The following is a 20624-nucleotide window of genomic DNA, read 5'->3' on the forward strand; positions in this document are numbered from 1 at the left end:
CAATACCATTCAGGGGTGCACCACCAGATAGAAGACGGGATTCTCAGTTTGATCCCTGGGCACCAACGCGTGCTGCTCAAGGACGGCGTCAATCTTTTGGTGGGGGTCACGGGGGGGGGGATGCTGGTGTGGGGTGCTTCGCACAGGCCGGAAGCCACTGGATGGGCTGCTGGCAGGTTGCACACCCCTGCCTCCTGCTGAGCCGGCTGGCCTGCACGGCCACCCAGCAGGTTGCCATGCCGGCTTGAAGGACTCACGTAGCTTGCCTTTAGAGCTCAGGTTTGGCAGCCGACTCCAGCTCAGCATTGAGGACCTTGCTTGCACTGGAAACTGGTACTGAAGGTCCGCCGGTACCGACGGCAGCATGCGCCTGGAGGCCTTCCTCAGAGCAGACGGCCGCGGTCTGGCGGCACAGCACATCCGCCGCATCTGCATTGGACGGGGGATGCTGACCTAGATGAGGGATCAAGGCTGCATCAAGCATATGCAGGATCTACTTGGACGCCCGGCTGGACTAATAAGAGCGCCCCGCCCCACTCCCAGCGATTCAATGCAAGAAGTCACCGCAGCCTGCCCTCCTGCTTGCCTCACCCCAACCCACACCCACTCGATGCGGTAAGCTTGCCGCTGCGGAGCGCAGCGGACAGGGCGTCCTCGTGCTCCTCCATCAGCATCCCGCAGTAATTGTCCAGGAGCCGCTGGTTCTCTTTGCGATCCAGGCTGCAGATGTGCGTGTGCGCATGTCTGGTGGGCAATGGAGCTCTGCGGACTCTCCGCCAATGGTGCACACACAAGACTGCATGGCCCAATACAGGATGTCTGCATATGCGCGCATTGAAACGGCACAGAGGTATCTGTGCCGCCACCCTCACCCGTCGCCGCTGGCAGGCTTCCCGCTCGTGCTCTCCCAGGCACCAGATGTGCTGTTGTAGTCATAGTCCTTCTTCAGGTCGTCACACAGATCATCCAGCAGCTCGATGCTCCTAAGCTCGCTGATCCTGGGAGAGGGCAGTGGGAATGGGATGAGCTTTTGCTGCGCTGTTTACCCTCTGATTCCTTCTTGTAGGAGCCAGGCATGGCCAATTCCCCCTTACGGGAAGTAGCGAGGCCCCGCCGACGTACTTGTAGTCGATGACCTTGCCATACCGATTTCCCTGAGCGTCCAGCCTGTGACGAAGATCCAGATGGTTGCGAGGCACCTCAGCATCCATCCTCTTGCGCAACACCTCCTGCATGCGGGTTATTCAGGCCTCTGCTCGATGGCATGTGAAGAGGAATGTTAAAAGAGGCCTTCACCGGTCACCGAACAACAGATGGAGGTTAATCATTGTCTCACCGCTATCCAAGCGCATGCACTGCACTTTGCTGGAAAATTGCTGGCTGCTGCGGCCTGTAAGGAGGTCAGGGCGAGCAGAAGGGCGGCCACAAGGAGCATGCTCCTGGTGATCACCCCGCAATTTACCATCCCGATCTAGGCGCCAGGGACGAGCCGTCGAGGCTAAAGATTATCTTTATAATATTTCTTTATTCTTTGAAATGTATTTGAGGATGGGCCTGGATCAGCACTGAGTATTCGTTTCCAAGTCCCGAAGGGGCGAGAATGCCTTGCACGCCACGCACAGCAGCGTTGGGGGCACCACCCTTCTCTCTACGGGTACACAGGAAAAGAATATGACCTCCATCGCCTGTCAGTACCTGTCGACTGTCTCGGGTCATCTCTGTGGCAGTTTCAAATACAAAGCAGCTCTTGCAATGGCTTCAAAGTCAGGCTGAATGGCAATGCCGCTCCCCATTGTAGGGCTCCCTAGGACACGGGAATGCGCATGGTCGCCCGCCCCCCGCCCTCCTTCCCGGCGCCCACCAGCTTGGCCGACAGTTGGGTGAGGTCGGGCCACACCGGCAGCCTGTCCTCCCCCGCGCCCTCCTCCCCCTCCCCTCCCCGGGCCACCCGCTCCGGCAGGCACACCAGGGGGCAGTCCCGGAGGCGGGGCCCCGTTGCTAGCAGCCTCCGCCCGGCCCCCGGCAGCGCCGGCGTGGGGAGCGCAAAGCCCAGCGCCACGTCCGTGCGCTCGCCTGCGCCCTGCTCGTCGTCGCCGCCGCTCAGCGGCCGCAGCGAGGGGCCCCGGGCGCCGGGGTCAACCCGCACGACCAGGGAGGCATAGACGGTGGGCAGGTCACGCGCCGCCCTTTCCATCAGCGCCACCAGCTGCGCCTGGGGCTCGGAGGTGGGCGGGCCGGGGGGAAAGGCGTGGGCGTAGGCGAACAGCGCCTCGGGCGTGCGGCCCCGCTCCAGGTAGTAGAGCGCCCACATCGCGGCCGCGGGGGGGTGGCTGCCCGCCTGGGCACTCAGCCATGCCAGGGCCGCCTGTGTGTGAGTGTGGGTGGGTGGGTGTTTGGTAGAGGCGGCTATCAGCGGGTGCAGGGAGCATCCCTGCGGATGACATTCGCAGAAGGAAGGCCTTTACTCGTGGCGGAGCTGGCGAGGAACACACTCCGCCAGGAGCGGTCGGAGGCGTCATGGGGCCCTCCAAACGACATGTCTGACAATGAGGGCGCCTGGGGCTTGTGCATGCGAACATCCCTAGACGCGCATCCCTCCCTCTCACCCACCTCCTCCTCCACGACCGTGAATGGGAGCCGGATGAGGGCATGCAGCTGCTGGGCAGCTGCGCCCCACTCGAAGAGCTGCCCTAGCAGGGCATCCGCATGCTGTGCCCGCTGCGCCTCCTCCACCTCCCTCAGGTGCTGCTTCATCTGCGAGCATATGTAGAGGACACCGTCGAACGATGAGGGACAGGGGGCACCCCGGCTTCGGCAGGGTGCCTCGTAGGACCCCTACCCAGCAAGCATCACCCTGCGCCAGCCCGACACGGACGCACCCTGAGCACCGCCTCGGCCAGGAGGCCGCTGGCGAGGCAGATGGAAAGCGCGGCCGACGCCTCCTCCAGGTCCCTGGTCTGGGCGGGCAGGCACCTCTGCCTGGCCAGCAGCAGCGCGGCCTCTGGCCTGCCTCGTTCCAGCAGCACTCGCAGGGCCTTGAGGGGTAGCTGCGTCCCGCTCACGTCTGTGCATGGTGGGCCGTGGAACAAGGCAGGTTTGAGGGGGTGCCCTCCCGTGCCATGGCGCACCACGCCGCGTCGAAGCGCTGGATTCTGGCCAGCACACACGACTCATCCTGCCTCGGTCGCGGCCTCGCTGGCCTTGGTGCAAGGCCACGGGGTAGGTCTGCAACAGACATGCGCCCCGTCAACACACAGCACACGGCACTCCAGGGCCCTACCCCTCCCCTGCACTCCCCGCACAAAACCCACCGCCGGCACAGGCTACCGCCTCCTCCAGGGCAGACACGCCGGAGGGGTGCTCGGGCACCAGCGAGGCATCCAGGAAGTGTTGCAGCAGCCAGGCGCTGCCCACGTCACGCTGCACGTGCCACGTCAGCCTGCACAGTGTTTGATGAGGTGGGGCGCCTTCAGCATCCTCGCTTCGGTGCGTGGCACTCAGGGAGAATGTGCACTGGACGGATCGGGCGCACAGCAGAGCCCCCCTCTGCCCTTGCAAGACACCCCTCCCCAAAATTCCCCTCCCTCGACCCCACCCTCCCAGCCCCTCACCAGAGCTGGTCCAGGAGCTCCCGCCGCCCGCACCAACCCCCATCCGCGAGGTGGAAAGCAAGGAGCATGAGCTTGGCGTGCAGGGCCGCGCTCCCGCTCGCCCCAGCCAGGAACAGGCTCTGGATGAGACGCTCGAGGCTGGGGGCGGGGTAGGAGATGGCGGGGCAGGCGTGCAGCCCGGCCAGACCGGCACACGCATCGGCGAAGAAAGCGGTGCCGCCGGGGGTCGCGGCGGCGGCCGCCGCCCGCCGCCGGGCGGCCACGCTCCTCCACTCCGCCTCCGAGGCAAAGCGCGGGGGGGCCCTGGCACCCCACCCCTGGGTCACAACCCAGGCGCCTGCTCGTGCGGCTTGCAGGGCCCGCGCCACCTCGGTCTCGTCGGAGTCGGCGGCGGCCGCCCCCTTGCCCAAGGACGTCGGGGGGGACAGCGCGTGTGCCACCAGGTGCAGGGAGGAGAGCTCGGCGGTCGCGCGGGCCAGCACTCCTGGGTGTTTGATCGTGGAGCATGGGTGGGAGGGGTGCGCTGACAGACCGCTGGTGCGAGGGACGAGGTGGCGGATGCGAGGCATGCCATGGTTTGGGGTGAGAACATCACCTCAGGAATGGCTTGAATGGCCAAGGCGCACATCAATAATCTTGTGCATCCATGAATAGGAACGAAAAGTCCATCCTGGCAATTGCGGCGGTTGCATGATGGCCCCACATACAGATGATTGCCCAGGCGCACCCATACCTGCACTGGTGGGGGCCCCCAGTCCTTGGCCCAGAGCCGTCACCACCCGCGATCTGATGACAGAGAGCGTCCTCTGCAACCAGCGCCGTACACACTGGCCGTCCATGAGGAATGCCTGGGTCGGGTCGCTGCTAGTGAGCTGTGTGTCAAAGCACACCTGGTGGTGGAGGGGTGGGTTTGGAGGGCAGCTGTTTGAGAATGTTGGGGGATTTTCGGGTCAAGGCAGATCCCCAGATGGTCTCGCAACAGCGCATGGTTGGTAGATCATCAAAACTGTGCCGGGTTGGCACGTCAATCCCCCCATGCGACCCGCCACCACGCACCTCTGCGAGGTAATCCACCACCAGGGTGCCAAACCCATTCTCCAGACTCAGTGTGAACAGGGCAAAGAGGCGGGACACATCATCTGCGGTGGCAGAGGCCGTGAAGAGCCCCGCTTCTGCACACTGGGCATGGAGTGCCTGCAGGCGGGTCTGGTGGCCCACGCGAGTAAAGTACTCGCGAGGGGATGTGTCGACGAGTGCATCGAGTGCTGCTTGAGCCATGGCAACTGATCACCCTGGCACGCTGCAGGCCCACAGCCTCAGAAACGCGGCCTGGTCGATACCATGCACGACAAATAGGTGTACCCGGTGTCAATGGTTCACCAATCGTCGCTGGCATCCGACTTCACACGAAATCATGTCCGGTCGTTTTCGCGCGCAGAGGGTGAAGTGAGGAGCACCCGCCAAAATCAGAGAGGCAGATCCCCAGCGAATGCCGAACTCGGCCCCACAGCCTCGCATTGCCCATGTGAAACGCTTGGACTGCATCATAGTGTGTACTGGTATTTATCCCTAGCTTGGAAGGCTTGGAGCGATCCTGTCACACCTTCGACTGTCGGAAAACTGCTAGGACCAAGCGCGGTTGCTCAGCAGCAACACGAGCTTTGGAGCATCCCAAAGACATTCTGAGATCACTAGGAATATATTCCGGTCCTTGTTAGGGCTCGCTTTGCCAGGCGCTGACGTTCGTGGTGGTGGTGCCTGGAATGTCACAAACACCACCCGAGCTCCTCCGGGAGCTGGAGATTGAGGGGTACACCGCTGTCATGCGGGCCATCTACGCGGGGACATACGACTGGGTGAGTCTTGCTGCACTGAAGTATGCAATTTGCAGCCTAGACGGGGCCTGCGAGCTTGTGAGCTTATTTGCAAGGTTGGGGTTTGTCGTGGGTGGGTGCACTTGTTCTGAAGGACAGCCTTCCTGATGAACGCAGGAGAAGGAGGAAATTCTGACCAAACTGCGCAGCATTCTCAGCATCGACAACAACCAGCATGCGGTGAGGGGCAGGGAGGATGAGGCGACGGAAGGGCTGCAGACAGTTCAGTGGGCATTGAGCAAGTTGGATGCACCTGTCCTGTTGATTGTGGCTGTCCGAAAAAGAAAGACCAGGCCTGCTTGCATGATCGTCCAGCCCCTCTGTTTTCTGATAGACTGTATGTCACTTGGCGTCCTCTGCCCTGGCAGGATGTCTTGGTCTCGGTCAAGGAGGAGATGCAGGCCATTCGAGCGGGGGGCGGCCATGTCGCCCGCGCCAAGCCACTGACGGGGAAGGTCCCTTATGTAGCCACTGGCGTAGGGTACGTAGCCTCGTCTTTGAGAGAGGGCGATGGGGGGAGAAGGACGCCTGGCCTGGAGGGATTCGGAGGCATGTGCTGGATTGCTGGGTGAACTGCACAGATGTGCCCAGCCCCATCAGGATCTCGCACTCAATTGGTGTTGGTGTCCAGACCACCCTCTCTTTGAAGCGGCTTATATCCCCTGAACCCCTTCCTCCCTCCCATTAGGCCCCGCAAGCCTTCCGCCGGAGTCCGAGCCCTGCCGGGGGTCGCCAGCACGCCCCGTGCCCACCCGCAGAACAGGACCCCCGCTCGCTCCAAAGGCTCCCGCCCCGCTGGCCACCGTGCCTCCGGCGCGGCAGACCCATATGAGTATGTCGGCCGGCGGGTCTGGTGAGTACGGTGTATTGCTGGAGGGGCCGGGGACGGGCGTGAACTGGGGCACCAGGTGGTGGGTGGTCCTACAACGGGGCTGATGTCCGTTTTGGTGTTTGCAGGCTCGATGCGAGTGCGCCAGGGACCGGGCCTACGCCCTCGCGCTGTCCTGCCGCCCGTCCTTGTCCACCTCTCGGCACCACCTCTCCCGTCCCACAGGCGGTACTGGCCCTCGGAGACTCCTCCCTGGGTGGAGGGCTACGTGTATGAGTATGACGCAGGTGCGCGTGGGTGCCGAGCGTGGCGCTTGCTGGGTTGCTTCAGTGAGAGGGCTGCGTGCCAGGTCGACAAGCTGCCGTCTGTGAGTTCACACCATCCCATGCTCGCACCCTCCCTCCATGCCATGCAGACACCGGGATGCACTCCATCCTGTACGACCCCAACCAGGGGGAGCGCGAGACGTTGGAGGATGGCTATTCTTTTGCCAACGCCGACCCGGTGCGCGCACATGCTCAGGGAGGGGGTGGTATGCCGAAATTGACCTCGAGGAATGGACGTGTGCATTGTGGTTCCTGCCCGCGCTCAGTTCCCGGATCCTCGTCAACATGCATTCCGGGATCTGACCGACCACCCCTGGTGTGCTCCCTTTCCCCCCAGGCCGAGTATGTGCTGGGAGAGTTTGTGGACGTAAAGACCATGCCCGGCTCGAGACGGGTGGCGGAGCGGCCGAGCGAGGCACCTGTACCCGGCCCTGCTGCGGCCCTGGCCGCATCCGCCGCCGTCGCGTCTGGTGGGGCACAGGGTTTTGGGAGGATCCTGAACTGTGTTGGGGTTGGACTGACTGCGGTGTGTGTTACTTCGGTCATGCAAGAGGTTTAATGGAGCCCCCCACTCACCCACCCACCCCACAGACCGACAACCGAGCAAGAAGCGGAGGACGGCGCCGGGGCCCCTGCCCACAGCGGCGCCCTTCGACCCCCTGTGGCTCGACGCACGTCTGCAAGTACGTTGCGTTGGCTGGGAAACAGCGCTGGGTCGGGTGGCAGCAGGGCAAGTGGGATGAGATATCGTGACATGGGTGACTCGCTATAGGGTGCCCCTCCATGCGCACATCACCGCTGGTCTCAGATCACATCGTCTCACAAAACGATTGCAAATCCCCAGGTCGCGGGCGAGGACGAGCTGCAGAGCCTGTACTCCCTACTGGACCGCAAGGAGATCGAGCTGGCGGCAGAGCTGGGCCTGCTGGAACAGGGCAGCGCTGAGGGTGCGTGCATAGTTTTTGCGGAGGGCAACTGCATTCCATGGGGTGGTCAATACTGTGCGTGATTTTGCAAGGCGTAGACAGCACGAGGGGTAGCCCTCGAGATCAAAGACATGCATGCTCAAATGCCCCCCAATGAACTCTGCTGCAGACGAGGACAGGGCGGCGCGGGCCGCGCTGGAGGCCCAGTTCCAGGCCCTGTGCGAGCGGGAGACGGGTCTCATGGCCGAACTGGCTGCCCTTACGGCCGTGGAGGAGTAGGTGGGCCATCTCCGGGGCCTGACACCACGGGGCCCGCCCCGGCAGTCGAGCCGGGGCGGGCCGGCCAGACTGACGTTACGGATCACCCTGCCTCACGAACCCCGCCAAACCTTGACACCACGCCGCACACGCTCTGGGACGATGTTATCACGAGAGCATGAGGTTGTTACTCATACAGGGTGTGGTTGAGTGTTGGTGTGGTTCGGGCGCGAGTCTCATTCAGGGCGCCCCATCATCACGGAGCCTCATCCAGAAACGTTGCACCCGTGGCACAGCATGCACTCGGATTGTGCAGGGGTGCATTGCAGCCCAAAACTTGCCATGCATGAGGGTACATCATCTCAATTTACCTCCATCCACCTGCCAAAATGGTGGCGGGGCTCCAAGCGATGGCCTCCCGGCCTCTTGCGCCGGGCCGGGTGATGGTCCCGACCAAGGCCCTCAGCTTCCGACCGGCACGGCTCGGGGCGCAGGCACCCATGCCCGTCATCATCCGTTCCGCTTCTCACGTCACGAGGCGCCCTCGCATTGCCATCTGCCGCGCGGACGCAGCCGTGGGAGAGGTGAGGAGGGGGTGTTGTGTACAGTCTTTGCTGGGGTCCAGGCAGCGGTCCAGCGCCCCATGCCCCGCACCGTGCGCGGTGATGCTCGACCGAGGGTGCCCCCGCCTCTCCCATACCCTGTGCAGAACCCCTTCACCCAGCCGCGCCCCGTCCAAGGCCTGCCAGCCACCCTCTTCGGCCTCCCCGTCGCCGGGGTGTACGCCCTGGGCGCCGCGCTGGCCGCCGCGCTCGGCTTCGGCGGCTGGTCCCTGGCCGCCCGGCTCCTCCCTGGTGCGTTGATGCAAGAGGAGGAGTACCCGGGGGTCCTGTCTTGAGGCTGGCAGGCGACGGTGGGGTCGCTGGGCTCATGCTCCTCTTTTCATACGCACCCTTGGCCCGGTAGCCTCCTTTGTGACCCGCCTGCCGTGCCGACCCGCTCCCATGTCTCCAGCCACCCTCTGCTCCTCATTTCCACCTTGAACTGCCTCCCATCCACAGAGTCGCTGCGCAGCGTCGGGCGGCTGGTGGCTGCGGCAATCGGCGCCGCTCTGGCCGCGGCCGTCACCTCCCGCCTGCTGACGCTGCGCCGCTCCGCCGCCGTGGCGCAGCTGCACAACCTGCTGGTCTCCCTGCCCCGCGCCTCCGACCTCACGCGCGACCAGGTGGCGGCGCTGGAGGCCCAGGCCGGCGCCCCCCTGGCCGCCATCGACCCCGAGGCCGTCAAGTCGCTGTACGGCACCTTCATCGAGGCCACCATTCCCGCGGGCGACGCCCCCCTGCGCGGCGACGAGCACACCCGCATCTCGGCCTTCAAGCAGACGCTGGGGCTGGATGACGAGGCGGCGGGACCCGTGCACGTTGACGTCGGCCGCCGCATCCTGCGCGGCCGCCTGGAGGCGGGCAGCCGCCGCGAGGACGTGGAGGCACGAAAGGTGGGCTGTGATGGGGTGGACTGGCGTTGGGAGGGGTGGGTGGGCATGGCGTGGAGTATCATGGGGTTGGCCCATGGGACCAGGTGGGGCCGGGTCGCCCAGTTGACCCTCATGCATCGTTCTGGCAATCAGTTTGGGTGGTTCGGCTGCCTGCAGACTCGACAGCATCGAGTCAGAGGGGTCAGTGAACGCCGCGCTACACCCCTCCTCCTCCAGCCGCTGACTCCCCTCCCTGTGGAGCACAACCACGCATCCATTCCCACACCACCAATCCACCCACACCAAAACAAACAGGCCTTCCAGAAGCTGATCTACGTCTCCTACCTTGTGTTTGCGGAGCGGTCCTACCTCACGCCCTGGGCACGGGCCTTCGGCCTCACCGACGCCCAGGTGTACGTCGCGCGGCGCGACAACGCGCGCGCGCTGTTCCAGGCCGCCCTGGCAGCACGCGGCGGCGTGCTGGTGCCGACGCAGGAGGCGCTGACCTCACTGCGCGAGGTCAAGGAGTCGGTGCGCCTGGCGGACGAGGAGGCGGAGGGCGTGGTGCGCGAAGCCGCGCGCGCCACGCTGCAGGGCTTCTTCGACCGCGCCCTGTCGGTGGTCAAGCGCCGCGCGCGCCAGCGCGACCTGGCGGAGGCGGTGGCCGAGCTGCGCGGCGCGGTGGAGTTCAACCGCGCGCTGGCGCGGCTGGCGGGCGCCCCCGGCGTCGTCCCCGGCGTGGGCCCCACCTCGGTGGCGGGGTCGGAGTGGGCGGCGGCTGAGGGGCGTGGCCGCGACCTCCGCGACCTCTTCCGCACCTTTGTGGAGGAGGGGCTGGCGCGTGACGGCGCCTACGGCGCGGCCGAGACCCGCGACGCCGCCGACCTGCGCTCCGCGCTGGGCCTGGGCCCCAAGGAGGCCGCGGGCGTGGAGGAGGAGGTGAAGGAGCGCGTGTACCGCCGCCGGCTGCGGGAGGAGGTGACCAGCGGCCGCCTGGACGCCGCGCCCTCCCCCGCCGCGGTCCTGGGCGACCTGGTGGAGCGCGTGGGCTTCGACCCCGGCGCCGCCGCCGCGCTGCACGCGGGGCTGTACCGCCAGAAGCTGGCGGCGCTGCTGGAGAAGCGCGCGCTGTCCGACGCCGACGCGGGCGAGCTGGACCGCCTGCAGCGCCTGCTCTGCGTCCCCGCCGCCGACCGCGACGCGCTGCACGCCGAGCTGGCGGGGGGCATCTACTCCCAGACCCTGGACAAGGCGCTGGCCGCGGGGGCCGAGGGGTTCGGCCTGCGCGAGCGCGGCGCTGTGCGCGAGGCGCGCCGCGACCTGCGCCTGGACCTGTCCGTCGCGCGGCGGCTGCTGGCGGCGGCCGGCCGCCGCCACCTGCTCCAGTTCATCACCAACGCGCGCAAGACCAAGAGCCGCGTGGACGGGGCCAAGGAGCTCAAGCGCATGGTGCTTTTCAGCTCGGTGGTGCTGGCGCCGCTGGTGGACGACCTGCGCTCGCCGGAGGAGCGCACCGCGGCGCGCGAGGCGGAGGAGCGCGAGCGCCGCGTGCAGGAGATGGTGGCCAAGATGCAGCGCGACAAGGCGGAGGAGGCCAGGCGCCAGGCCGTTGCTGCTGGGGGGGAGAAGACGGCAGAGGAGGGCGTCGTGGACGTGGAGGCTGCCGAGGTGAAGACTCCCGGTGATGAGCCAGAGAAGGCAGCCGATGCCGGCATGGAGGAGGCGGTGGCAGCGGAGAAGGCCGAGCCCGTCGTGGCCGAGGCAACCGAATCCACCGCCGACGGCGCGCCCAGCTCGCTGAAGAAGGCGCAGGCGGCGGCCGACTCGCGCAAGGCGGGGGAGAAGGTGGGCGACCAGATTGTGTACGCCCAGAAGGACATCACCCTGGCCGACGACCTGGACCTGAGGGACAGGTGCCTTTATTTAGGTGTTTGTCCTGGGGGAGGGAGCGTACCGGATAGCACAGGGCCAAGGGTGTGCCGGCAGACGACCCGGAACTGCTTGGGTCCTTGTCTTGGAAGAGTCGTCAGCCACACCGCCCGGCCTCTGATCCGCTTCCCGACGCTGGGGCCGCCTTGAGAAGATGTCATCACTCCTCCATCTCATAGGCTGGATGTGTACCGCAACTTCCTGCTGTACTGCATGACCGGCGACGTGTCCAGCGGGCCCATGGGAGTCACCATGGTCATCGGTGAGTAGATCAAGTGTGGATGCTTGTTGTCCAACGGTGGTGGATACTCCTGCATTCCTGCACCGCGCCAGCGCCGCTGCGCTTTGCGCACCTCCCCACAGACGGGGCGTGCACCCCGTCCTCCCCACCCACCCACCACCCACCCACCCTCGTCCCCCCTTCCCTGCCGCGCAGAGCGCGACGAGAGCGAGTTTGCGCGCCTGGCGCAGCTGGGCGATGTGCTGGGGCTGACGCAGGTGGAGGTCGCCACCGTGCACTCCGACCTGGCGGAGCAGGCCTTCAAGAGCCAGGTGCAGCAGGTGATGGGCGAGGGCGCCCTGACCCCGGACCGGCTGGCGGGGCTGGAGGCAGTGCGCCAGCGCATGGGGCTGCCCAAGGAGACCGCGGACAAGGTGCTCAAGGGCTTCCAGAACCAGAAGCTGATCGCCGGGATGCAGGTGGGCAGTCCGGGTGGGCGGGCGGTAGGCGGGTGGCTTGGGGTGATGGTTTTGATGGGTTGTGTGCATAGGGGGCTGGGCATGCCCCTGGCGGTTTAGAAGGAGGATGGAAGTAATTTAATACATTGAGCGAGCAACACATCTTGCCGGGGATGCACGGTCATGCCTTCTTCACGCGGGCCATGCTGCAACCTCCACTCGCGATGTCGTCACCTCTCATCCCCCTTTCTTGAATTCTCGTCAGGCTGCCAAGGCACAGGGCCAGCTGACCCTGCCCTTCCTGCTGGAGCTCAAAGAGGCGGGGGTGGACGTCGCCTCCCTCACCTCTGCCGACCTGCGCCTGCAGCTGTACCGCCAGGAGGCCATCGCCCGCCTGACCGACGGCACCGGCGAGTTTGCCACGGATCGCATTGTGGAGGAGCTGCCGGCCGCCCTGGGCATCGAGGTTGGGAAAGCGCGGAAGCTGGTGCAGGAGCTGGCCCGCGACCGGCGACGGACGACGCTCGTGCAGGTGTGTCTGTGGGAGGGTGTGTGGTGTGTGTGTGTGTTGAGTGAGGGATGGCGCTGCCCGGGGGGCGTCACTTGGTCAGGCTGGTGGTATCGACTGAAAAAAGGTGCACCGCAGAGGTGGGTTGTCTGGCCTACATATGGTGTAAAGCAATATCGGGACGATCAGCATGCCTTTGCGATGTGGAGGAACAGGCTGGCCCGAGCACCTCGTCCCCTGTCCCTTCTCTTCCTTGCTTTCTCACTCACCTGACACACACACCATCACACCCTCAACCCCCAGGCAGTTTCCTTCCTGCGGCAAAAGAAGTATGACGACACGGTCAAGGCGCTGAACAACCTGCTGGCCGTGGAGAAGGCCGCGCCCTCGGACGCCCCGCTGTCCTGGAGCCCCGCGGAGGAGCTGGCGGACCTGTACTCGCTCTACGTCTCCAAGGAAAGCGCGGAGGAGAAGCGTGCTGGTGTGCAGGTCTGCCTGGGCCTGGCAGACGGCGACGCCGCTGGGCTGAGGGCCGTGGTGGAGGCCGGCAACTTCAAGCTGGGCCAGGAGACCGAGTCGGAGGCGGCCTTCTTCTGAGGTATCGCTAGGCGGTGCCGGACGGGGCGGGTGACGAGAAGTACCTGTGATCCTGTCGCCTCCCGTTCCTCGAGGGAATCTGAAGACCTGAACAACCTCTTGAACCCCACCCCGCCATTGGTGAGCTGCACCCAACCCCTTCTTGCCCTGCAGCCGATGGAACCCGATTGTTGGCATGCAGTGATGAGCAGGGCAAACCTCGGCATCACCCCTGGAACCTCCTGTCCCTCATGGGATGGGGCGGGTGTCTTACAGGAGGGGGGGGGGGCGATACGACCCGGTCATACATACATGCAGTCAGCAGGGTAGGGCTTCATGCATCACTGAACGGGAAGGGCAGACTGCATGCTCCTGCCTCCTCACCACTGCATATCACTCGGCTTGCGGGAAAGGGCGTCAAGGAGGGTACAGCGAATCGCATCGTGCTCGTCAAAACTGGGGAGGGGTGCATGGTAGTGTGTGGGGTTGGGTGTGGGGGGTACGACTCATGGTGCGTCTGTCGGTGTTGGAGTGCGTGGATCGCCTCGCTAATCACAGGGTGGGCAAGGTCTTTAGCGGGAAGGAGGCGGCTGGCGCCCTCGCCCTTCCTGGCGGCCGGGGGACCCACGGCCGGGGGCGCGGGCGCCCGCCCGACCGGCGGCGTGGCTCAGTAGGCGGACTTGATGTCCTCCACCGCGTCGCGCGGCGCGTAGAAGTACTGGTAGAGCACGGTGGCCAGGAGCCAGCCCGCGGCCGCCAGCTCGCTGGTGGCGATCACCGAGGTGGCCAGCGAGCCGGAGCGCACCCATCCCGCGATGGTGAAGAGCACGGCGGCGGAGACGCCCGCCACGCCCGCGTTCAGGGATTTGAAGGTGGTGGCGCGCAGGCGGCCTCGCCCGGCGGCGTCCTTGAGCGTGTAGAGCACGGTGGCGGCCAGCAGGGCGCCTGCGCCCAGCTGGCGCAGCGCATACACACCCACCGACCCGATGGGGTGCACCAGCCAGTAGTCCTCCAGCCCGGGCAGGCGGCCGTAGAGCAGGGCCGCGCCTGCGATGCTGGCCAGCACCGAGGCCACGCCGTAGGTCAGCGTGGTCAGGTTCTTGGTGTCCAGCACCGTCTTGGCGGCATTGCCCAGGCCGTTGAGCAGGGCGCCGGGGGAGAGGCTGGAGCCCTCGGAGGACAGGAAGGCGCGGCCCGCCACGATCGTGGTGGCGGCGCTCAGCGCCGTCGCCAGCCTGGGGGTGGGGGTGGTGACGGTGGTGAGAGGCAGAGTGTGTGACAGGAGGGGAGGGTGCTGGTCTGGGATCATGCCGAGCGGGGGAGGCGAGGGCATGATGCCCGCTCTCCGCCCCCCGGCCTCTTGGGAGCCCCCTGTACACCTACTCACGCCTGGGTGACGGAGGTGGCGGGGGCGGGGGAGGTCCAGAGGATGACGGCGGAGGCCACGCCGTACACAACCAGGCCCAGGTTCAGGCGCTTGTAGGTGTCATTGCCCAGGCGGTTGGTGTCCACCGCCGCCTGCGCATAAAAGGATGTGGGTGGGTGCCAGTATTGAGGAGGCACTGATGGATCGAGATTCAGGGGTGTACGGTGTCCTACGGTGTCCTACGGGGTCTGGGGATGCAAAATCCCACCCCTGGCTGTCATAAATTATGCAATCGGCTGGGCCAGGGGCGGGGGGAACCAGGCAATACCGAACTGTGAGGGTGCCACCCCGGCAACCTACCCTCTTTGCAAGTCATAACCCACTTCAGGAATGAAAAACCAAGGTACGTACGCTGAGGCGGTTGGCGATGAGCGCGACCAGCACAAACGTGGAGCCCAGGATGCGGATCGCGTCGGCCGCCACGACGGTGGGGGTGGCAAAGAAAGCCTGCTCGACCAGAGCAATGGGGGCCACCAGGGAGGCGACTCCCAGAGCACCGTACAGCAGGGCCAAGGTGTTGTAGGAGACCCAGGCCGTGTTGGGCTTCAGGTCACCGGGGGCCGGGTTGCCGATGTTGGCCGAGGAGGAGGAGGAAGCCTGGACGGGCGTCATCCCCCTGGCCGAGCGCTGCGAGGAAGCGGGCAAGGAAAGGCGTGTTGTACGGTGTCGCGGGCGACATCGAGGCCCGGAAAAATACAATGACACGCTGTAAAACGGTTCTCGAAAACCCCTGTCGCCCCATGTGCCGCGCATGGAGAGTTGCGCCGAGTTTCCGAGACTCGTCAGGATTCAGGCCCACCTGTCGCATGAGAGGCCCGGGAGCGGGCGTCGACCGCCCAACCGCCTGCACGGATGGGATCCTGCTGCCAATCTGTGCATGTGGCAGCGCGTACCGCGCCTGTGTGGGCCTGGCGGCCACTCCTGCGTGGTATGTACCGGCCAACGGTCGGACGGAGGGAGTCGAGCAGCAGCTGGGGGAAATGCGGCCCCATGACAACCCACCTGTGGCTCCAATTGCTGTAATCATGGTGCAGGCAGCCATATCGAGACAGGAGGGAGCAGAAATTTCAAATTTTGCAAAGCACAATCCTACACCATCGGATTTTACCCATTTGGGGCCGAGATTCTGACCTGGCGGGCATAGAAAGAAAGGAAGAACGACCTGCGGAACCGCCGATGGGACACTGACCGAAAACCGGGAAGAATCGGGTTCCAGTCGTATACCCATTTCTACGGGCTGTTCGAACGGCGAGGCGAGTGCAGTGAAACTTATGAAACTACAAGGTTGAGGTCGGTTGGACTGGGGTGATGGCTCGATCGGGCCGAGGGTGATCATAGCATTCATTCTGTGCCCATAGGGACGGCGTGAAGATTCGACCTGCCACCAAGCTTGACTGTGCATGTGTGCACTGGACGTGCGCCCGCCAGATAATTCAAACTCATGACGGCAGCTGAGGTAAGATATGCTTCCAGGCTGTGAATACCATAAACAGTGATTCCCTGTGCATAAGCGCCTCAATTTTGGAGAAGCTTTCATGGTAAAATCCCATGGACACCCCAACAACGGAAGCTCGTTTTGATGTAGCAACTCGCTGTAGCCCAGAGGTGAATACAGGCCTGCGCCTGCATGTATAGTGCAGAAAGCCCACAACAGAGCTTCGGGTGGTATACTGTAATGTGGATGCAGGATGTTGTCTCCTGAATCATGACGCCATGCCATCCCTGACATGAGAGGCCCCAAGAGTGTGCCACGCAGGTACCCACATTCGATGTTATGTCCGGAGACGATAAATAGTACACAAGGCAGGAAACACCGACGACGGAAGGCAAGGATTACGGGCACCACAATGTATGAGCTCAACAAATCCAACGGCATGGCATATGGTTCTCATTATTGTTGCGACGTTGATCCTGGTGAATCACGCGATCCAAAGCGGGCTTTGCGGGTCGCTTTCGTCCTCCGTGCGTCCCACCATACGGTGATCACTCCGTGAAACACTGACAAAGAGTTACTCTGAGAGACAACCCTCATCCTCCCATGACCCAAGAGGATCCCAAAACGGTGCTGAAGGCACTTCAATCCCGGAAGGAGGAACTAGAGGCCGAGATCGCTACCTGCAGCTATCGCCTGCAGAATTCAGGCGTAGGACTTCACGCACCCCTTGTGGATGCTGAGGTGAGGTGTGACTGGTGCACTCTGATGCATTGTAGGTATTCGAAGACTCCACCTTGGACACGCTATGGGATTACGTGCGACGTCAGTCCCGTTGTACCGCCTTGCAGGGCTTTCCAAGAGCGGATCTCGACATACCCTCCATTCGAGCCGGTCGGCAAAAAGTCCGAGGTCAGGCAGCACAGCGCCACCCATCGAACCTTGCATCTTGTCGTATAATGTGTTGATGAGGGAACTTTGATGCGCGTGTTCCATAGGCGTGCTGGACGCCTTCACCTGAGGACTGTTGCCTAGCTTGTGTTCGCCATCTCAAACCCGTCTTCCTCAATCCTGACCCTTAATCTCCCTCACCTACACATCCACCAGTTCTGAGCCATGACCTGGAAGAACTCACGCGTGAAATGGAGATTCAGCTGCACGCCCTGCATGCTGCTGCTCGACAGCAGCCGGATGCCGGGACACAGCCTTCCAGCGACGGAGCACCGCCGCCGCCTGCAGTCCCTGCCGCAGCAGAAGCTACTCCTTTTGCAGAGGTGACGGCTGTCGCTCCAGGCTCTCCGGCAGCTGGTTCCGGGATGCAGCCCGGGGATCGCCTCGTGGCCTTTGGCGATGTCAGCTCTCAGACTCCGCGCCCAGTGGAGGGCATGGCGCAGGTGCTGCCGTCGCTCGCTGGACGGGCGGTGAGGTGTGAGGTCCTGAGGGCCGGACGCCCTGTCACACTTGCCATAACTCCAGGGCCTTGGGCGGGGAAGGGCCTGCTGGGAGCCACGCTGATCCTTTTGTCATGAATTGCAGGGTGCATGCCCGGTTGCTGTTTGCCCAGTTCCTCTTCTGCGAGGCGTCTTGGACCCTGTCTCCCTGACCAAGACGTGGGGAGGTCTGCCCCTGCTGCAACCCTTGGCAATTGCAGCGATATTACAGCTCACATAATTCACTGTGACAGGGTACAATCGCAACCAATTAAGATCTCATAGTATAGCGCTCGATACAAAGGAAGGTAATTTCAGGGAGGAAAATCAGCACGTGCTCGAGGGCAACATGCTACGAAGTATAGAAAGGGGCTGCAGCAAGGTTGGCCGTCCAGGCCAGCAAAGCGTGTGGAGCAGCTGTTTGGATTGAAAATCGGCCACGTACTGGCAAAACTTATTGTGCATGCGCCAGCCCCCGTCGGGCGTGCGCGTGACTTGCAGGGAAGGGAAGTTGCTTATCTTGATCTTGGAGAAGTTGAGCGTGCCGTCTCTGTCCCTTTTCACACGCCACGGGAACCTGCAGAGGGAAGGGGGCGAGGGTGACGGTGGATCACACAGCTTCAACACATTATTCCAGAGGCGAAAGCCGATGCATGTGCCGACATAGGCATGCATGGATCGACCAGGGACACCAATTCCCATGCCCTCACGTCATGCGGGTCACAAGCCGCAGAGGGTCATCGTCGGCAGCCAGGGTCAGGCCGTTCGCAAGGAAGTAGCGGCGCATGAGCGGGCCGGACCCCGTCCAATGAGGATCCAGCCTCTTCCAGTATTCCTCAACATTCTCATTGAACCTGTGGTGTCGGAGAGCAGGTGGTGAGTTTCTTCACGGTGCGGACTGCTCGCGAGCGACGCCCGTGCGCAAGCCTGCCTGCCAGTAGGGTTTCCTCCCCTGGCCCAGCCCCTCATTTCACCCACGTGAATATCCAGGTGAACGATGTGAGCTCCTCTACTGTTATGGCGGTTCGCCTGGCCTCAGCGCGCAGGAGTTGCACTTGCTGCCATACCGGAAGCTCTGTACAGATGGGCGTGCTGTACACGATTCCTGACGCCTCGTTCTCCAGAATCGGTCGCCATAGGGTATCAAGGCGAGCCTCCACCCTCCACTGGCGACACACTGTGGCGCAGATGGCCAAGGTGCGGGCATCCATGAAGGCGAAGCATCGTTGTAAAATGAAGGCGGGTGGGGGCGCGTTTATGGACGACTTCCTGCGCTTGCCACAGGGACTCATATCGCTTGCTCAATCATATGAAACGAACCATATCGTGCATTACGGCGCCGATTATTGCCTGGCCAGATGTGTACATCATCTCTCGACTCCGGGGTCGCACCGAGGAAAAATAATTGACGTTGCGATGACGGACTCAATTCTCTCCGGGCCACGTGGCTCCCCCCCCAACCGGTTCATGAGACAGGGAAGCCAGGGGGCTCCTGTTGGGTCCCCCAGAGAGAATACCAAATCCTGAGAACGCCAATCCCTGCACCCTGCAATTTGAAGCGAATCCCATCCAGAAATTGCGGCATACTATGATGAGCCTGAACATGGCACCTTTGAGGCGTTGCTGCCATGCGTCGAGGCCGCTGGCAAGGCATCCCCATGGGCTGTTCCCGAGGCCCGCATTTACAAACATTCGCCCGCGCAGGCCTTTACATTTGGCCCGTGCGGAACCTGTGAGTTTGCGGGGAATGGGCTTGCCCGACGAGCTGAGCCGAACTCTCCAGATCAAGGATGTTGTCGCTCCATTGCCGGACCTGATGGGAACCGTGACGTCTCACGCCCGCTCCGCTTCCTACTGGATTCCACCCAACAGGAGAAGGACGACACCGTCAAGGAACAGACAGAGAAGACGAAGGAGGGTCTGAAGAAGCAGGGCATGGATCCCAAGACGGCTAACAAAGTGCTGAAGGCATGGCGCGAGGCGGTGGGCAAGGACATTGAGCCGGGTGACCTTCGCAAGGTGAGAGCCTGGTCACGTAAATGGCAGGGTCTTATGCTCTGACCTCCAAGACAGGCTTTGGCTTGATCTGGCCTTCCATGGGGCGGGTGCAGGATGCGAGGGCCCTCTCATGTTTCTTTAGGAAGTATAAACTGAGATTGCATCCAGGCACGCTGGCCACCAGACATCCACCCGTTCTTCCCTCCCAACAGCTGCTCACCCAGCAAGCAGGAAAGGCCTCCTTGTTTGTGGTCTTCCAGATCCTGCTAGACCTGGCCGCCGCCTACGGCTCCTTTGTGGCGGGCAGCTACCTGTCGGCCGCCGCCAGCCCCGGCGGGATCGCAGGCTTCTTCACCTTCCTGCTGCAGGCCGGCGCCTTCTTCGTAACCGGGTACTACCTGTCAGGTACGCGGCACAGGGTGGAGGAGGACAATCTAGTCATGTCCAGATCAGGGGTGGCCAAATGCATGGTTTACTCCACTCTCGGTGCCTCGGGGCATGCTTCTCCCGTCATGGTTGGTGACAGGCTCTCCCTGAACCATACTGGGTAGCAGTATGCCCCTACAACAGCTGCCTTTGTGACTGATGTTACAATCCCACCCCCCACCCTTCAGGTGCTGTTTTTGATGCCTTCAAGCTGGGTGTTCTGCTGTACAGCTCCCTCCAGTTCCAGACAAATTCTGGTGAGCACAGGAATGGGCGTGGTGGTGTGAGGTTGGGACCCAGCAGGATCCCTCCCTGGCACTGCAGTTTGGAAATTGCAACAGGTCATGCGATGGAGTAGCGGGAGCCCAGGCAGCAGATCGGCACCTCAGCCCCACTCTCAACACCCCTCCACACACTCCCTTCCCACTCTCCCTACCATCAGCCGCGTACCTGGCAGCCCTGCAAGAGATTGCGGGGGATCAGTCCACTGGGCTGGCCACGGTGGACAAGGCTCGCGAGGCGGTGAACAGTGTCAAGGTCCTGGGCGCGCTGAAGGAGATCCAGGGCCTCCTCAAGGTGGGACTGGGAGCTGTTTTGCATGGCCGCGTTGCAAGCAGGCGCCGTCACTACACCCTGCATGCACCCACAGCGCCTCCTGTTCAGCAACTGTCCTTCTTATCCCTCCTTTCCGCGCAGAACGAGAGCCAGGGCGCCTCGAAGACCTCCGATCTCCTGGCGGAGCTAGCGCCTACATCACCCTGGACCGGGCGTCCAAGTACGGCTTTGACGCCAAGAAGTACGGAATCAGCGAGGAGGAGCTGTCGCGAGTGGCCTCGGTCTTCGCGCGCTACGACACCAACGATGATGGCGTGCTTAGCGTGGATGAGTTCCGGGGACTCTGGTGGGTTGCTGAGGCCAGGGGG

General features: G+C 63.5%; 8 protein-coding genes across 8 annotated transcripts in view; 5 read left to right on the top strand and 3 right to left on the bottom strand.

The window, feature by feature from the left end:
* Positions 1-268: 268 nt before the first annotated feature.
* Positions 269-1211, bottom strand: F751_3295 (hypothetical protein; the record flags this gene model as incomplete). The annotated part of the gene is made up of 4 exons (XM_011397672.1): positions 269-429; positions 608-744; positions 873-998; positions 1123-1211. The coding sequence occupies 4 exons, from the start codon at positions 1209-1211 to the stop codon at positions 269-271; spliced, it is 513 nt and encodes a 170-aa protein (XP_011395974.1).
* A 593-nt stretch (positions 1212-1804) lies between these two features.
* F751_3296 (E3 ubiquitin-protein ligase HOS1) lies at positions 1805-4889 on the bottom strand (the record flags this gene model as incomplete). Its single annotated transcript, XM_011397673.1, has 8 exons — positions 1805-2365; positions 2611-2754; positions 2880-3064; positions 3312-3439; positions 3612-3749; positions 3927-4095; positions 4345-4501; positions 4668-4889. The coding sequence occupies 8 exons, from the start codon at positions 4887-4889 to the stop codon at positions 1805-1807; spliced, it is 1704 nt and encodes a 567-aa protein (XP_011395975.1).
* Positions 2920-3681, top strand: F751_3297 (hypothetical protein; the record flags this gene model as incomplete). The annotated part of the gene is made up of 1 exon (XM_011397674.1): positions 2920-3681. One exon carries the CDS (start codon positions 2920-2922, stop codon positions 3679-3681), a length of 762 nt encoding a protein of 253 aa, XP_011395976.1.
* Positions 4890-5374: 485 nt separating the features above from the next.
* Positions 5375-7845, top strand: F751_3298 (hypothetical protein; the record flags this gene model as incomplete). Its single annotated transcript, XM_011397675.1, has 8 exons — positions 5375-5467; positions 5603-5665; positions 5854-5966; positions 6540-6681; positions 6978-7110; positions 7232-7323; positions 7485-7587; positions 7736-7845. 8 exons carry the CDS (start codon positions 5375-5377, stop codon positions 7843-7845), a joined length of 849 nt encoding a protein of 282 aa, XP_011395977.1.
* Positions 7846-8234: 389 nt separating this feature from the next.
* F751_3299 (hypothetical protein) lies at positions 8235-13010 on the top strand (the record flags this gene model as incomplete). Its single annotated transcript, XM_011397676.1, has 8 exons — positions 8235-8408; positions 8534-8678; positions 8886-9304; positions 9614-11211; positions 11407-11489; positions 11664-11926; positions 12171-12437; positions 12717-13010. The coding sequence occupies 8 exons, from the start codon at positions 8235-8237 to the stop codon at positions 13008-13010; spliced, it is 3243 nt and encodes a 1080-aa protein (XP_011395978.1).
* Positions 13011-13656: 646 nt separating this feature from the next.
* Positions 13657-15027, bottom strand: F751_3300 (hypothetical protein; the record flags this gene model as incomplete). Its single annotated transcript, XM_011397677.1, has 3 exons — positions 13657-14224; positions 14377-14507; positions 14767-15027. The coding sequence occupies 3 exons, from the start codon at positions 15025-15027 to the stop codon at positions 13657-13659; spliced, it is 960 nt and encodes a 319-aa protein (XP_011395979.1).
* A 1444-nt stretch (positions 15028-16471) lies between these two features.
* F751_3301 (26S proteasome non-ATPase regulatory subunit 9) lies at positions 16472-17376 on the top strand (the record flags this gene model as incomplete). Its single annotated transcript, XM_011397678.1, has 3 exons — positions 16472-16591; positions 16699-16759; positions 16955-17376. Coding segments are annotated over 3 exons (603 nt in total), but the record flags the coding sequence as incomplete, so codon positions are not given.
* Positions 17377-18465: 1089 nt separating this feature from the next.
* Positions 18466-20624, top strand: part of F751_3302 (Calmodulin-4) — a gene marked incomplete at both ends in the record, with an annotated part of 3557 nt that continues 1398 nt past the window's right edge. Inside the window, 6 exons of the mRNA XM_011397679.1 lie at positions 18466-18474; positions 19150-19296; positions 19488-19680; positions 19890-19958; positions 20144-20277; positions 20406-20602. Of these exons, the coding sequence (XP_011395981.1) occupies positions 18466-18474; positions 19150-19296; positions 19488-19680; positions 19890-19958; positions 20144-20277; positions 20406-20602 (749 nt within the window). The remainder of the gene's footprint in view (positions 18475-19149; positions 19297-19487; positions 19681-19889; positions 19959-20143; positions 20278-20405; positions 20603-20624) is intronic.

Source organism: Auxenochlorella protothecoides, assembly GCF_000733215.1.
Source record: "Auxenochlorella protothecoides strain 0710 unplaced genomic scaffold scaffold36, whole genome shotgun sequence".
Taxonomy (NCBI): Eukaryota; Viridiplantae; Chlorophyta; class Trebouxiophyceae; order Chlorellales; family Chlorellaceae; genus Auxenochlorella; species Auxenochlorella protothecoides.